This window comes from Scyliorhinus torazame, chromosome 14, assembly GCF_047496885.1.
Source record: "Scyliorhinus torazame isolate Kashiwa2021f chromosome 14, sScyTor2.1, whole genome shotgun sequence".
NCBI lineage: Eukaryota > Metazoa > Chordata > Chondrichthyes > Carcharhiniformes > Scyliorhinidae > Scyliorhinus > Scyliorhinus torazame.
The window spans coordinates 185,459,175-185,474,979 of NC_092720.1; the positions used below are offsets into that span (position 1 = coordinate 185,459,175).

Here is a 15,805-nt window from a genome sequence, read left to right on the forward strand (position 1 = left end):
TGGGTTTCCTCCGGGTGCTCCGGTTTCCTCCCACAGTCCAAAGACGTGCAGGTTAGGTGGATTGGCCATGCTAAATTTCCCTCAGTGACCAAAAAGGTTAGGAGGGGTTATTGGGTTACGGGGATAGGGTGGAAGTGAGGGCTTAAGTGGGTCGGTGCAGACTCGATGAGCCAAATTGCCTCCTTCAACACTGTATGTTCTATGTTTTAGTGGCTACTTCCATCATTGGGACTGTTACAAAAATCCTTTTAGGTCCTTCAGAAGTCTGAATATTCCATCCAAAATGTTTATCCGCCCCCCCCCCCCCCCCCCCCCCCTGCAGTTATTGCATTGACTCAAGGCACAATCTGATTGGGGGCCCATTTTCAGGGACCTGGCAGATGGGAGGCAATATTGGTTTTGGACCCCATCCAATTTTACTCTTCTTTCAAACCACGGTACATCCGATTCCATCAGATTCATGATGGTTGGGTTGGTATATTTCACGCATTGGGTTGTTGAACCTCTAACTCATACTTTCTACCAATGTCGGTTCAGTGGAAATCCTGACCTCCACCTGCCTATCTTCCCAGCAACCAATCCCGGGCTTCAAAACGTGGAGCCTGCAACCATCCAAGCACAACTTCCCAATTTATCTCATCCTTGCTTTTGGTAGTTTGATAGAGTGGTATCGCGCAGAAGCGGGCCATTCACTCCCATCATGTCTGTGCCCTTTCTCTGCAAGAGCAATGCATTTCATGCCACCCCCCTGCCTCCCATCTGCCAGGTCCCTGAAAATGGGCCCTTGCCTTCTGCCCCCCCCCCCCTCCCCCCCATCCCCACACCCGTCCCATAGCCTTGCCAATATCACTCTTTAGATAATGATCCGTCTCTTCTGGAAGTCACAACTGAATCTGCCTCCACAACACTGTCGGCCAGCGCATCTCAAATTCTAACCACTCACTGCATAATCTCCTTTATCACTTCACTGCTACTCTCAGCCAGAAAACTCTCATCATTGATAGACAAAAGTTTCCAACTTCCATTTTTGCTTGAAAGCTTCCTCTCCCTTACTCTCCATTGCCACACCACTCCCCATTTCCTTCCTCTCCTCCAGTCCCCAACCATCTGAGATTATGCTCACTTTGCCTTTGCATCTTTAACATGGCACCCACTACTTCTCGACCCCTGTGCTAATGGAAACAGGTTCTCCCTATGTCCTGTGAACAGACCACCTCATGGCATTGAAAATCATTGTCTAATTTCTTCTCAACCTTCTCTTATCCAAACGAATGCTCCTAGTGACTGCAATCTATTGACGTAATTGAAGTTCTTCATCTCTGGATCCGTTCTTGTGAACATTTTTCTGCAACACTTTCATGCTTTCACTAAAGTACGGTGCCCAGAAATGGACACAATCCTCTCATTATATTTTACATATTTGCAAACTCAGTGGTGTCCTGCACTGAGATCTGCTCCACTTCAACTCGTCCATTTCCTTAGGGAGAAAGAAAATCAATGCTGAGCAGATTGGAAGAGTTTGGTTGGGCTCTACCTGGTAAGGAGCGAATTGGCTTCAGTGATTTCGGAAGGTGAGATAAGAGATCAGAATTGCCAAGCTATACACATGTCTGGAGTGACGTCATGAGACAGAAAAGACAGATTGAGACTTACATTTCAGAATTTATGGTAATTTTACCACTGTGCACTGGTTTGGAGTCATAGTGGTGACCCACACTTCCTGAGACATTGCCCTGGGAATCCTGGAATAAAAGACATTTGAAGTTCAATAAATGCAATGATTATTAATAATAATAATAATAATAATAATAATAATAATAATAATCTTTATTGTCACAAGTAGGCTTACATTAACACTGCAATGAAGTTACTGTGAAAAGCCCCTAGTCGCCACATTCCAGCGCCTGTTCGGGTACACAGCGGGAGAATCAGAATGCCTAATTACGTAATAGCACCTCATAATAGTTGTGGGAAGATCGCCAAATCAAACAAAAGGGAAAAATCTAATTTGAGCTGTGGATGGTTGAAGCGGGGGGGGGGGGGGGGCGCGATATCAAACAACGTTAGTCATTACAATCCAAAATGTTATTATTAATTTCATCTGTTCCAATGGGATCCAAACAGATCTCTCGAGCTCCTAAACATGCAAAATGCAGGCCACTCTCCAATCCTTGTGGAGGGATCCCAGAACCAGGCCTGAGGCAGTAAAGCATTGACAAAACTCAGCAGTAATTCCAGGGAGGAATGTTTAGTTGGTGAGTTTAGTTCAACCTCGATGCAGGACTACCTTTGCTATAAAAAAAACCCTCTCACAAGAACCTGGTTTAAGTGTTTCGAAATAACGAAGACTTGGTTTTCACCAATGAATCTGACCATGCAGCACGCAGTGAATCATTTGTTCGGCCTATTCAGTCCTCTTCCAGTACAAAACTTTACTCAGTTTATCATGGCCTTGGAGAGGGTGGCGGGGAATGACACCAAGGATGAAAGGCATCAGTTGTGTGGAGAAACTGTGTAAAGTGCCAAAGATAAATCGTTTGTGTCGACTCCTCAATTGTTCACTTGGACACTCTCAAACAGATCCATGGATATTGCATAGAGAGGGTGTGCGTGTCAACAGTGAATCTGGAGGTAGCATGCTTGCTTTTGATTCAGAAGGTGGTGGGTTCAAGAACTAATCTTGGAGTTGGGTGGAACAATCATGATGACGCTCCTGTTGGATGCGGAGGAAGTATTGCACTGTTGATGGTGTTGTCTTCAAGGCCAACACAGACATGATCGGCTGGAGGGCCTCTCGTTGTGCTGTAAAAATTCTATGAGAGAGGATTTATTGATGCCAGGATTGAGACTTCAGTACATCACTAGGATTAGACGGGAAGCAATTCTCCATGACCATATATCGATAAATGAATATTCACTCATTTGCACTATAAATATGATGGACATGTTTGTTGGGCATTTGTTGTCAGGAAGGCTATCCTTCATAAAAACTATACATATTTGGAAATATATATATGCATATAGTGAATGGGTAAAGTGTGGAACTATATAGTAAAATGATCATTAGTAAAGAACAATCACTTACCAATACCTCCACTATAAGAATCGAATTTATGGGATTCATTCCTTGGTCAAGAGTAAAGGTTTTGTATTGTACTGAAATAGATCATAATAATTTTCCAGGATCATGACTCTTGAATGAAATTGTTTGAATCAATGGCTGCACTTTTGAAATCTTGCAATCCAATCCAGAAACAAAGCCCCCGCCCCCCCCCCCCTCCACCCCCCCCCCCCCCCAGCCCCCCCCCCTGCCCCCCCCCCCCCCCCTGCCCCCCCCAGGGTAATCTTAACATTTGTTCGGTGCCTCTTCTGAAAACATTGTTGTATTCAGGGTGCCAGCCCCACCCCTGGGTCAGAAGACTGTGGGTTCTGGTGCCATGGCGCACACTTCAGCACATGACCTCAGCTGGCACATCACTGCTATCTTTCTCTTGAGGCTTAAATTGAGGACCCATCTCCCTTCTCAGTTGCACGTTAAAGATCCATGCATTGGAACAGCAGAGGTAGTCTCCCTGCCATTTGTTACCTGATCAACATAACTAAAGCTTGTCACCTAATCATTATCACAGTGCTGTTAATGGGGATGAGTGAAATATGTCCTTTTTTGAATGCTTGTGATGTACCCATCCGAACTTCGCTTGAGCTGAGTAGCTCATCCACTCTTTGCCCACAGCCCTGGAAACAAAGTTCCCTTCAAATATGTATGCTATAGCTTTTGGAAAGGGAGTTACTCTTCGATCTTCTTCCACTGGCCTTTCTGGCAGTGCATTCCTGATCACAATAATTCACTGTGTATAAAAATTATCTCCTCTCCCCTCAGTTACTTTTGCCATATATTCTCAAGTGAAGTCTGCCACATAATAGTGAGCAGTATTTTGTAACACATTGGGTCATTAATTTTCCTGCACTCCTGTCAGTGAAAGACAATTTAATTTGTCTATATTAGAACATAGAACAGCACAGTACAGGCCCTTCTTTAATAAAACCAATAATTAATAAATCAAACAAAATTGACATGATTAACAGCCTCTGGTGGAACACTGTCACTAAAATAGAACATGAAAAGAAAATCTAACAAATTAAATCAAAATGTCATTCCCGGGGGTTGGCGATGCACCTCCCCCCCCCTCCCACACCACACTTCCCCCCCCCCTCCCCAGCCCCTGTCATGCCCATTGGGCATGAAGGCCTGAAGCAGTGGACTCAGCGTGCTCCCCTCTCCAAGGCCACCCGGCTGTGAATGTAAAAGTGGTACAGGGGCAGACAGGTGGGTTGGACAACCCCCTTGGACCGTCCACTGCCTGGACCTATTCGTGGCCACATTGGCCGGTCCCAGGAGCAGGCTTACGAAGATGTCGCAACTCCAAACACCTCCACCCTCAGCCCGCCCTCTGCACACTCGGATTTTAATATGTTCACAGACAATAAATTGACCCAGAAGTTGTCCTAGCCCTTATATGAGTGTTGAGACCCTGTGCGAAGGAAACAAACAAAGACAATTGAATGTTCGGTGTGGTCCAATTATTTACCAATTTCACCAGGCCGATAAATCGGCTTATCAGTCACGATGTAAATGAAATAGGGTCTTGATGAGAGGCGGATCACTTTCTCAACGGTGTCTTCGAATGGGAATTCAGCCACAAACATTGCGTACTGGGCTGCACCAGTAAGTTCAAATGCTGTGTCTTCTCTGGGAGTACCTGCAGAATTAAAGTTTCACCAGTCACTACCGAAAGTATAGGCCCTCAGGTCACAATACAGCTGTTCAAAACAACATGGTGCATTTCTTCCACAGAATACAAATGGCACTGAGCATAAGAAAGAGGAGCCTCATGCAGAGATATAAAGATGTTTAGAATCCATCTTGAAGGAGAGAAAGTGTCAAAGAGGAATAGGGAAGAAATTCTTTGGGCCCAGGATCCCTCAGTAAAGCAGCAAATGGTGCATTAATAGAATAAGCGTTAAGCGTCTGTATTTCTTATAATGCCGAGGGCAGATATTCCAATGAAAGATAAAGTGGCCCATTCTTTCAGAAACCGAGCAGCAGGCAATTGCACTTGATCGGAATGAGCAGCTACATATTCATTCCATTTCTCAGATTCTGTCAATGGGAGATTTGATTCTGTTAACACAATACCCCTTCCGGCTCACATCAATTAAATTAAAGTGGTCTCACATGGCCATTACCAGTGTCCAGAAAATACCTTCAATTCAGGTGAATCCTAAATGGCACCAGTCGATCAGATATTTGGTGAACAGGGGCGAAATTCTCCTACCCGCCCCGCCACATTTCTGCCCCGACCGGCCGGCGGGAGTCTCCGTAACACCGGCCGGTCAATGGGGTTTCCCATTGTGGGGCAGCCCCACGCCGTCGGGAAACCCCCCAGCGCCGGCAAAACGGAGACTCCCGCCGGCGGAGAATGACGCCCCAGATCTGTTATTTAATTCTATTGCTTGGTGAAATGGTAAATGAGTGTTAATGATTGTAACGGGAATTGTTTGATCAATGCCAATTGTGCAAATATGGGTGTGAAATGACTTGGGTAAAATAGGTGGTTTTGCATTTGTGACCTGTTACCCATAATGCCTAAAATTCAGTCCAGGGGCAATTTTAACCTCAGCAGCTAGCCCATTGCAATAACCCCCCATCAGGCCCATGGGGATACCATGACTGACCTCCCCATGGGGCTCATGGAACATGAGTGTCACCGCTAGCGGACGGAGACCCACCCAGCTGGGCCTTATAAGAGTCGAGTATAAAGGCCGGCCATGATAGGGACCGGAATGTTAGTTGTCCCAACAGGAGTGTGCTATGTAAACAACCCGTTGATGTGAGCAGACTTCATGTGATCAAGATTAAAATCTGCATTACTCTTACCGCTGGCTTCCTGGGTTTTAATACCCATAAATTGGGTGCAATACTGGTCTTTACCCCACTGTTGCAAGCCCCACGAGACCCACGGGGATGAACTGATTAATCTTCCTGTGAGCCTCTTGGAATACGAGCTCTCCGTCTGAGGGGCGGAGACCCATCAGGAGGACATAAGATTTGGGACATAAAAGCCGGCCCAGATAGGAGACGTGCTGTTCTGAGCAGTCCCGGCTTGGGGATTGGATTGTGCTTGTAAATAGCTTACTTTGACAATTAACCTTTTCGTTCAACTCTCTTACCGGACTCCTCTGTGACCACTTGACCATTTCCATTCTATATTAAAGATTAAGCCCAGACGTGCATTAATCTGATCCTGTGGGATTCCCGCCCAGGTGTGTAAGTTTTAAAATCCCAAGGCACGTACCGTGTGGCTGAGTCAATGTCATGCATCTTCTGAGATGAAATTTGAACCAACACTCTCTGGAACGTTGCATGTACAGATTACGCAGCATCCAGCAGACATACGAACAAATGGTGTGAAGACAGAGGAGGCCAGTTGGTAATTAATTCTGTCAGGCAGACAGATCGATGATGATGGTAGAAGGAGAATGTGAGAGGCATCGACGATGTAATGTAACACCAAGGCAGGCTTTTGTCTCATAAAGCTCGCAATTCGTTTTAGTTAACTAGTTCTGAAGGTTGTGAGCTTAATTGTTAAAAACGAGAGTCCACTAGGAATTTTACAGCAAACAGGGTTGTGAGGGATGGATGCATAGTCTAAGCTTGTAGCTTCTTGAATATGAAGACCAAGGGCAGAACTGATTGAGGCATTTAAAATGATTGAATGGTTCTACTTCTAGGCTGGGGAAAAGGGAGAAAAAATCTGTAAATGAAAAGCTAGGCCATCATGGGTGATGTGAGGACAAACTCCTTCACATAAAAGGGTAATGGAAATCTAGAACTCTCGCTCGCAAAATGCTGTTGAGGCTGAAGGTCATTTGGAAATTTCAGAAGTGAACTTGGATAGGTTTTTTGGGATGGGTTGTTGAAGATTATGGGATGAAAATGGGTAGGTGGAGTTTAAGACACAGATCAGCTGCGGGACTAATTGAATGGTGAAGCAGGTTCAAGGGACTGAACGGGCCTCCTCCTGACCCTCTGTAATTCTGGCAAAAGCCCTCAACAACTGAGTTTACCTGTGCAAGGATTACTTGGGTGAAGTTGTTCGTCTGGTTCAGTTCGACTGTATATTTTTGGGATGATATTATATTCTGTGCTCCCGCCCTTTGTTCCTTCATGTAGACGGTGATGAAAACACTTGTGTGGGCCTCAAACACTTGAACAGCGATGGTCTCATCCATGCCCACGTGAACAACATTGGGAGCGGTGATCAAGTATCTAAGGGAACATAAGTGGCATGTTCTTCAAGAAGCACGCGCTTCAATCTACCTGACAGATTGCAGTTTCATCTCCACCCAGCTCCAAATGTTTTCCACTGTCTAACCCACCTATCCCCTTTCCTGAAGGAAGCAAACGAGTGAGAAACTAAACCCAGTCACAATTGGTCGTTTCAGGTGGACATGTCGCCCCTCATGTCGCAAAACCATTGAATCATGTGGCACAGGAGGAGGTCTTTCAGCCCAACCTGACTATGCCATAGCTTTGGAATAAACGTTTCTTTTCAGTATATACCCCATTCCTTTCTGAAAGTTACTACCAAATTTGCTTCCATCGCACTTTAATATATCCTCCACATCCCCAACACCTTTTCCTTCCACCAATATCGTGGAAATGAAGTTACATACCCAAGGTAAAGAAAAAAGAGTAATCCACTCCCTGAGTACACTGTCACTGTTACAATACAGGAAATGTGTTTTTAATTCATTCATGAGACCTGGGCATTGTTGGTTGGGCCAGAATTTAGTGTCTCATCCCTAATTGTCCATGGACTGAGTGGTTTGACTGTCCAATTCAGAGAGGCATTTAAGTGTCAACCAAATTGCTGTGGATGTGGAGTCACATGTAGGCCAGAGGGGCAGATTTCCATCCCTAAAGGGCGGAAATGTGAACCAGATGGGTTTTTACGACAATGGTTTCATGAATTCAGATTTCCCCATCTGCCGTGGCGGGATTTGAACCCTAGTCTCGAGAAGATTGCTCTGTTTCTCTGGATTACTAGTCCAGTGACAGTACCAGCGCCAATTTGAGAACCAATTTGTGCACAGCAAGATCCCACTAATGGCAATGTGATAAGGACCAAACAATCTGTGTTTTTGTAATTGGTTAGAATGCTGGCCTGGATGCCTGGGAGGATTCGCCTGCTCACCTTCAAAATAGCGATGAGGATTTTTTTCTCGCCACGTTCGAAGGAAGCACCTCCAATATCGCAGTGACATGAGAACAAGTGAACTGGAGTATGTTACAGTATTTGACCCCTCAGTATGGCCCCAACATGGCTTCCATGTTACATAAAGTCTAGAGAGACACTGAATGAAGATGCAAAATAATATTCACATGGATGACTCCAAAACTGAAAATCTACAGCTGTTGGGAAAATTGAATTCCTGGAAGTACTTTTCTGTAGAAAATAGAAGGTCGGAGGTGGGGATGGTGAGGATGTGGTGGGTAAGGGGATGTTGGGGGGGGGGGGTTGGGGGGTAAGGGGATGTTGGGGGGGGGGGGGGTTGGGGTGAGGTCTTTAAGATTATGAAATGGTTTGATAAGGTAACCACAGAGAACATATGGTCATTTGCCAGGGAGACCCGAGCACAGGAGTGCCACCAATAAATTTAATAAGGAATTGCGACTGAGTGGTTACGGTCTGGAATTCACTGCTGGAGAGCCTGGTGAGGGCAGGTTCATTCGAGGCATTCGAAAACAAATTATGTTGCCATTTGAAAGGGACCAACGTACAGGGTCACGGGGAGAATGACACAGAGTGAATTACTCATATGGAAAGGCAGTGCAGATATAAAGGGCCAAATGGCTTCAATCTGCGCTATAAGATCCTGTGATTCAGTTCGAAACTCGTTCATCGAGACACTGGAATTCATCACTCATTTAAGGGGAAGCAGCACAAATGTCTGATGGAGGGGATACGATGACAGAGTGAGCTGAAGAAGAGCTAATGGAGCCTCGTGTGGAGCACAAACGACCAGAGTATTCCAACCAGGCCGGACTGTCCGCTGCTGTACATTCCAGGTAATTCTCTGTCAATACAATCCATTTGCCCCCTGACTGAGGGTTGCCGCAGTGAGGAAACTGAGAGCTGGATACATCAGCCACTCCTGCCCCAAGATTGCCATGGATGATCGAGGGGAAGGGTGGAGGGGTTCTACAATTCATGGGCATTATTCATTATGCACTTTCAAGAATTGGATTACATCGAACATTAGGGGGGGTGCTGGGAGGGTTGCGGGGGGGGACTGTATGTGCTAATGGTGACTATGGGTGATTCCTGATTCCTTTTTGTCATTTGTTTATGTTAACATGCCGGTTAATATTTGGGTGTTTGGTGGGAGGATGGGATCGTTGTTATTGATATGGGGATTGATACTGCATTCGTTACTGATTATTGTTTAATGTTATGTGTAAATTTGGGAGAAAATGTGAAAAAGGAGGAGCATAAAAATAGTTTTAATAAAAGATCACAATGGATGGGACGGGTCCGTGGAAAGGTCCTGGAGCGGGAATTTCCGGTCGGCGGGTGGGTGCGGCCGAAGAATCCCGGCCTGCATGTTGCTTCCTTTCCGAAATGATGGTGTTCAAAATGGTTAAATAAATGGCTCCATGAGTGTGAGGCCGTGACCCAAATTGTTGTCAGAAAACCCTTCGCCTTTGCCTTGCTGTTTTTGCAGATTGTGTGCACCCTGTGAAAACGGAGACCGGCGGACGTTATTACAGCAGAGGCTTCGCTTAGCTCGAGTAATTAAAGTGGGTACTCACGAGGGTTTTAGGTCAGCCATAGGCAGAAACAAACAGGCAACGAACAATATCATCAGTGGCTCCATGGCCGGGTAAACGTCCAGTCCTAACGGTATTAAAGATGGAAGTGAGCCCACAAACAGACTGGGCTTTGCAAAGTCAATATTGACGGCCAGTTACTCATTAACCGGAGGCTAATATCCAGGAGATGTTGGATCTCACCTCATCTGCAAAATTGTTCCGACTGGAAATTTGGGGCACAAAAGCCATTGCTATTAAGTAAAACTCAAGCGGAGGGCGATGCGTAATTTTAACCTCATTCTCCATAAGAGCAGAATTGAACAGCTGGGAAACCTTTAGAAGCTTCACCAGGAACAAACAGCAGCAACATCGTGTGTTTATACAGCAAAATGTGCCAAAGCGCTCTATAAATATAAGTCCACAGGAGCATGATCGGGCTAACATCATTTAAAAACTGCTCTATCTCAGACTTGAACATAATTAATGATCCAGCCTCTACAGTCCTCGGCGGTGAAGAATTCCATCGATTCACTATGCTCTGAGAGAAGAACCCCCCCTCCCCTTACTCTTAGATTCTATGCAGTCTTTAAGGAGTAGAGGGGTGGGGGGAAAGGGAGGCGGAGATGTGTAGGGAAGGAGCTCAGTCAGCGGTAGGCATTGCCACCAATGCTGGAGGAAATAAAACTGCATTGGCTCAAGAGGTAAGAATCGGAGGAGGAGCGATGACTTGGGGGGGCTGTGGGGTCGGAGGAGGTTGGAGAAATAGGGAGGGATCACAGCCGTGGAGGAATTTAAAAATAAAGATATGAATTATTAAAATCAAGGGCATTGTTGCACTACTACAGAAAATATCATCTCCCCCGCCTGCATCCTGAGTTGAATTGTAATGTGAAATAAAAAGTGCGTGGGCCAATGAACACATCTGCAAACAGCACCGTGGAGCATGCCAACCCCATCCAGGAACCTCTGCAACACTAAATCCCAGGAACATCCGAACAAACCTCTCCCCTTGGTTAATACGCAACAAGGTCTTGCCAAATGGGGGAATCGGACCCATCTGAAGGCGGTTTACATTGGCACTGAGTTTTCAGATAAGCCAGAAGGAGTCACGTGCTTTCCCCTCCAAACACAGCCAGAGGTCACTACAAGCCCCAGACACAGTTTGCAATTCATGACATTTTGAAACAAGTGATACGAGGACAGTGGGGGGAATGGTGGTGGCACAGTGGTACTGTCAGTGAACTGGTAATCCAGAGGCCCAGGTAAAAGCCCTGGCAACATGGGCTCAAATCCTACGTTGTCAACTGGAGTATATGACTTAGCAATGATGGCCATTGGTTGATGTAAAGACCCAACTGATTGACTAATATCCTGTAGGGAGTGGAGGGGGGTGGAATCCTTACCTGGTCTTCGCCTAGAATGATCCCAGACTCACAGGTGATGTGATTGATTCTAGAAAGGCCCAGAAAGCCTGACAGTTGTACCAAACTGCGACAAAAAAAATCCATATCGGTCAGACTAATGTCTCAGCACCACCTTCACACGATACCTTTGGGATGGGCAGCAAAAGCTGGCACTGGCAGTGACACCCACGTGAGTTCAAGAAAGAGATTTTGTGCGTGAATCTATCGGACGGGATGTGGCCGCCATTTTCTCCTCGTTGATGGACGGGGAAGGTGTTTGAAGCAATAATACTAACTCGCACAGAACTGTTTTGGAGAGCAAAGGGAAGTCTGTCCCAGCGTTCTGGCCAATAGAAACATCGCTAATTTTAAAGAAAGATTGTCTCGCCATTGTCGGAGTTGCTGGAGTGGGTGCTCGCCTGTCTTCCGAGCCAGGATGCCCCGAGTTCTATTTCCACTGCATGGCTTGTTGGCAATGAAAGGACTTTAGTCACTGGTGCAGCTAAGCCAGTGCCTACTGGTACCCAGCATTAATCAATGGGAATGTGGAGGGGGTGGGTGGCAGGAAGGGCACTGGGGGCTTCAAAACCATCTGACACGCCCAACAGAAAAAACAAAAACAGAAGTTGATGTGAAGGTGATCGGCTGGTGCTGTGGTGACCTCATGTGACGTGGGAAAGGTGGAAAGAGGATGAACGGTCTCATGGGTCTGATATTGCTGTTTTTTGTGTTCTTGCTGTGTGCAAATAAGCTGAGGTGTTTCCCCACATATCAGTGACGACACCTCAAATATACTCGGTTGGCTGTGAAACACTTCAGGACATTCTCAGTTGGTGAAAAATGCGAATGAGTCTTTATTTCTTTGCATCAGAATCAAAGAGTAACTCATTAAAGGCCTCGCCGATCAGCATCTCACTGATAGCAAAGATATAGTATATTTGTGTCAAATCTCAAATTTCTTTACCCGTCAGTCTGGCCTCAATAAAAGTCGAGATGGATTTGCAGGTACAGCATTAGTTATTTTATTTAGCTTGCAAGCTTGACTCAGTTCACAGCGGCACAAAGCACATCCTGCTTCGTACACTTCTGGAATCAAGTGAGTCTGTAGAACAAAGAGGTCTCTACTGATACATTCAAATGGCATCAAGTTTCACATACACGATTCCCATAGGTCATCATATACCCCTCCTGACCTGGTCAGACATTCTGATTGGCTCACTTCCAATTCCTTCCTCTGGCCCCTATTACCCAGCATCCTTTTCTCCTCCTTTGGTGGACACACCTCTTCCTTTGCTTTGCCATGCGGTCTGAAATCTTTTGTCTGTGAACTCACCAGAATTAGACTGGCCTACCTCTACATTACATTAACTAATATCTCTAAAGTAACTATTTTATATCACATTTGTCATATATATATATAGTAATAATATTTATTGTCACAAGTAGGCTTACATTGCAATGAAGTTACTGTGAAAAACCCCTAGTCGCCGCATTCTGGCGCCTGTTCGGGTACACAGAGGGAGAATCAGAATGTCCAAATGACCTAACAGCATGTCTTTCGGGACTAGTGGGAGGAAACCGGAGCACCCGGAGGAAACCCACGCAGACGCGGAGAACGTGCAGACTCCGCACAGACTGTGACCAAAGCTGGGACCCTGGTGCTGTGAAGCCACAGCGCTAACCACTGTGCTACCGTGCTGCCGAGAGGAATTAGGAGAGGTGAATGTGCAATGCGACCTGGGTGTCCTCGTACATCAGTCGCTGAAGGAGATTGCACATTCTCCCCGTGTTTGTGTGGGTTTCGCCCCCACAACCCAAAGATGTGCAGGGTAGGTGGGTTGGCCACGCTAAATTGCTCCTTAATTGGAAAAAATGAATTGGGTACTCTAAATTTCTTTGTAAAAATCGATATATCCGTTTGTAGAGATGTCGATCATGACTTTGTGATAGCGTAAAAGAGCTGAGAAAGGTCATTGTGGGTTTTATTTGTACATTTTCTCCACTGGCCAGAAGCATCTCCCTGGATTGTTACGTGACGAGTAACATCCGTGCCACACAAGTGCCACGCAATGAGCATCTCACCTTGAGATTGAAAGATATTTCAGTCACTGAGTCCCCCCAATGTCAATATCCAGGGGGGCTACCATTGACAAGAAACTGGACTGAACCAACCATATAAACACTGCGGCTATAAAAGCAGGTCAGTAGCTTGGAATTCTGCGGAGAGTAACTCACCCCCTGACTGCCCAAAGCCTGTCCACCATCTGCAAGGCACAAGGCCGGACTATGATGGAATACTCTCCACTTGCCTGGGTGAGTGCAGCTCCAACAACACTCATGAAGCTCCACACTATCCAGGATAAAGCAGCCTTGCTTGATCGGCACCACTTCCACAGACATTCGCTCTCTCCACCACCAATGCCGACAGCGTGTCCCATCTGCAAGAAGAAATGAAATGAAATGAAAATCGCTTTGTGTCACAAGTCGGCTTCAAATGAAGTTACTGTGAAAAGCCCCTAGTCGCCACATTCCGGCGCCTGTTCGGGGAGGCAGGTACGGGAATTGAACCGTGCTGCTGGCCTGCCTTGGTCTGCTTTAAAAGCCAGCTATTTAGCCCTGTGCTAAACCAGTGCAGCAATTCGCCAAAACATCAATAATATCTTCAAAACTTGTGACCTTCACCGCCAACATCAGCAGACACATAGAAATACCACCGCCGGCAGGGCTCCCCTACAAGTCACGCACCTTCGGAGCGGGAATGACGTTGCGGATGGTTCACTGCCTCTGGTTTAAGATGCTTCAGCTCCCTCCCACTGAGAGCACAGTGGGTGTACCCACATCACCTGGGCTGTAGCAGTTCAAGAAGGTGTCATACCGCTGGCTCCCAAAGAGTGATTCGGGATGTAGCAAATGGCAGCCACTAAGGCTTTGTTGAAGAAAAATAGCAACATTGTCCAAAATCTGAACCTCCGATACCACAAACAGCCACCAGGTGGCAGTCAGCTGCTTTGCTGCCTCTGTTGGAATGCAACTAAAGCCACAACTTGCATTTATAAAGCGCCTTCAACAGGGGGAAATGACCCAAGGCCGTTCCCAGGAAAATGAGCACAAAACCAAGAAATAGGAAGTGGGGAGTGGGATGGGGATGGCAAGGGGGGTATTGTATGTTAGGAAGAGAAAATAAAAACTACCACAACCACACAGTCATAAGGAGTGTCTGAATGGAGGGAAATTAAATTGAGAGCCGGAGAGACTGAGGGAGGGATTTCCAGTGGTGAAGACGTTTTCACCCAGGAAGTAGGGAATGCTACAGGAGCACAGAAGTCCAGGAGGATTGTGGGTTGGCAGAGCTTCCAGAGAGAGAGAGAGGGGGGGGTGTGGCGAGAACGTGTAGGGGGTTAGACGCAAGGGTGAGAAATTTAGATTTAAGGCTTTGCCGGATGGGGGGCTAATATAGATCAGAGTTCACAGGGGTGAGGGGGCGGGGGTTGGGTGGTGTTACGACCCCCAACAGGGACAGAGCTTGTATAGCATATGTTTCCCCTCCTACAAATTGTGGCGATATGCCTATGGGCGATATCATAGTTGGATGGTGTGAGACCCCCAACCAGCAGGTGGCAGTACACCATGCAGTCTCCAGACCAAGGTCATGTGACCTGGGACATCCGACCATCTTCAGCAGAACAAGGAAAAGGTAATAAGACAGACGTGTAATTGGTCAGTGCTCGGTGTCGGTTCCAGAGGTGCAGCAAGACTCCATGATAACGTGCTCTGTATCAGATTGCCAACCGACTGGACGAGACCCAATAAAAGGATCCTGGTTTGGACAGCAAAGTGTTTGGTGAGTTACTTCATAAAGTACAAGGGACTAAACACACCACAAATGTTTTCAGTTCAGAGACAACTCAACAATACAAAAGAATTAGCAACATGCTAAAAACTGTCATGAAAATCATTAATATATTAAAAGCATTTACAAGACAACGCAAAAAAAACAAACCCACCAACTCTCAAACCAGCACAGACGGAACAAGCAGCACAGACCGCCGGAAAATATCACACCGATGCAGGGCATGGTGAGAGAGAGAGAGATAGAGCGAGAGAGCGCGAGAGCGAGTGCGGAAGAGAGAGAGAAAAAAAAACACCCCTTCCCTCCCAAGAGGGGGCACAGTTCAACCCAAAACCGTTCCTTTAAACAAACCACCAGCTGCAAAGCCAGCACACAGCCACCTCTACCCCCCCCCCCAACCCCTCCCCAATGGTAGCCCCACATCGGTGGAAAGGCATCCAAATGAGCAGCGCAGACCAGTGAAAAACGACACACCGATACGGGGCATGGTGGTAGAGAGAGAGAGAACTCACTTTACAAAAAAAACCCAAGACAAAAATAGAGAGCAACCACAAGAAACCCAACAAACAACTAAGTACAAGACAAAGCCGCCAGCACTCAAGCCAGCGCACTCTCCCACTATCCCACCCTCCCCAGGCTCCAGCAACAGCTCCAAGTCAGTGGAGCGGCGTGTGC

The 15,805-nt window shown here is 46.4% G+C and overlaps 1 protein-coding gene across 1 annotated transcript in view; it reads right to left on the reverse strand.

Moving 5' to 3' along the window:
- LOC140389381 (A.superbus venom factor 2-like) overlaps nucleotides 1-9,988 on the reverse strand; it is a 99,838-nt gene extending 89,850 nt beyond the window's left edge. The window contains exons 1-5 of the mRNA XM_072473544.1: nucleotides 9,878-9,988; nucleotides 7,129-7,330; nucleotides 4,590-4,760; nucleotides 3,086-3,156; nucleotides 1,654-1,742 (exon numbers count right to left, since the gene is read on the reverse strand). Of these exons, the coding sequence (XP_072329645.1) occupies nucleotides 1,654-1,742; nucleotides 3,086-3,156; nucleotides 4,590-4,707 (278 nt within the window). The 5' untranslated portion in view covers nucleotides 4,708-4,760; nucleotides 7,129-7,330; nucleotides 9,878-9,988. The remainder of the gene's footprint in view (nucleotides 1-1,653; nucleotides 1,743-3,085; nucleotides 3,157-4,589; nucleotides 4,761-7,128; nucleotides 7,331-9,877) is intronic.
- Between the last annotated feature and the right edge of the window lie 5,817 nt (nucleotides 9,989-15,805).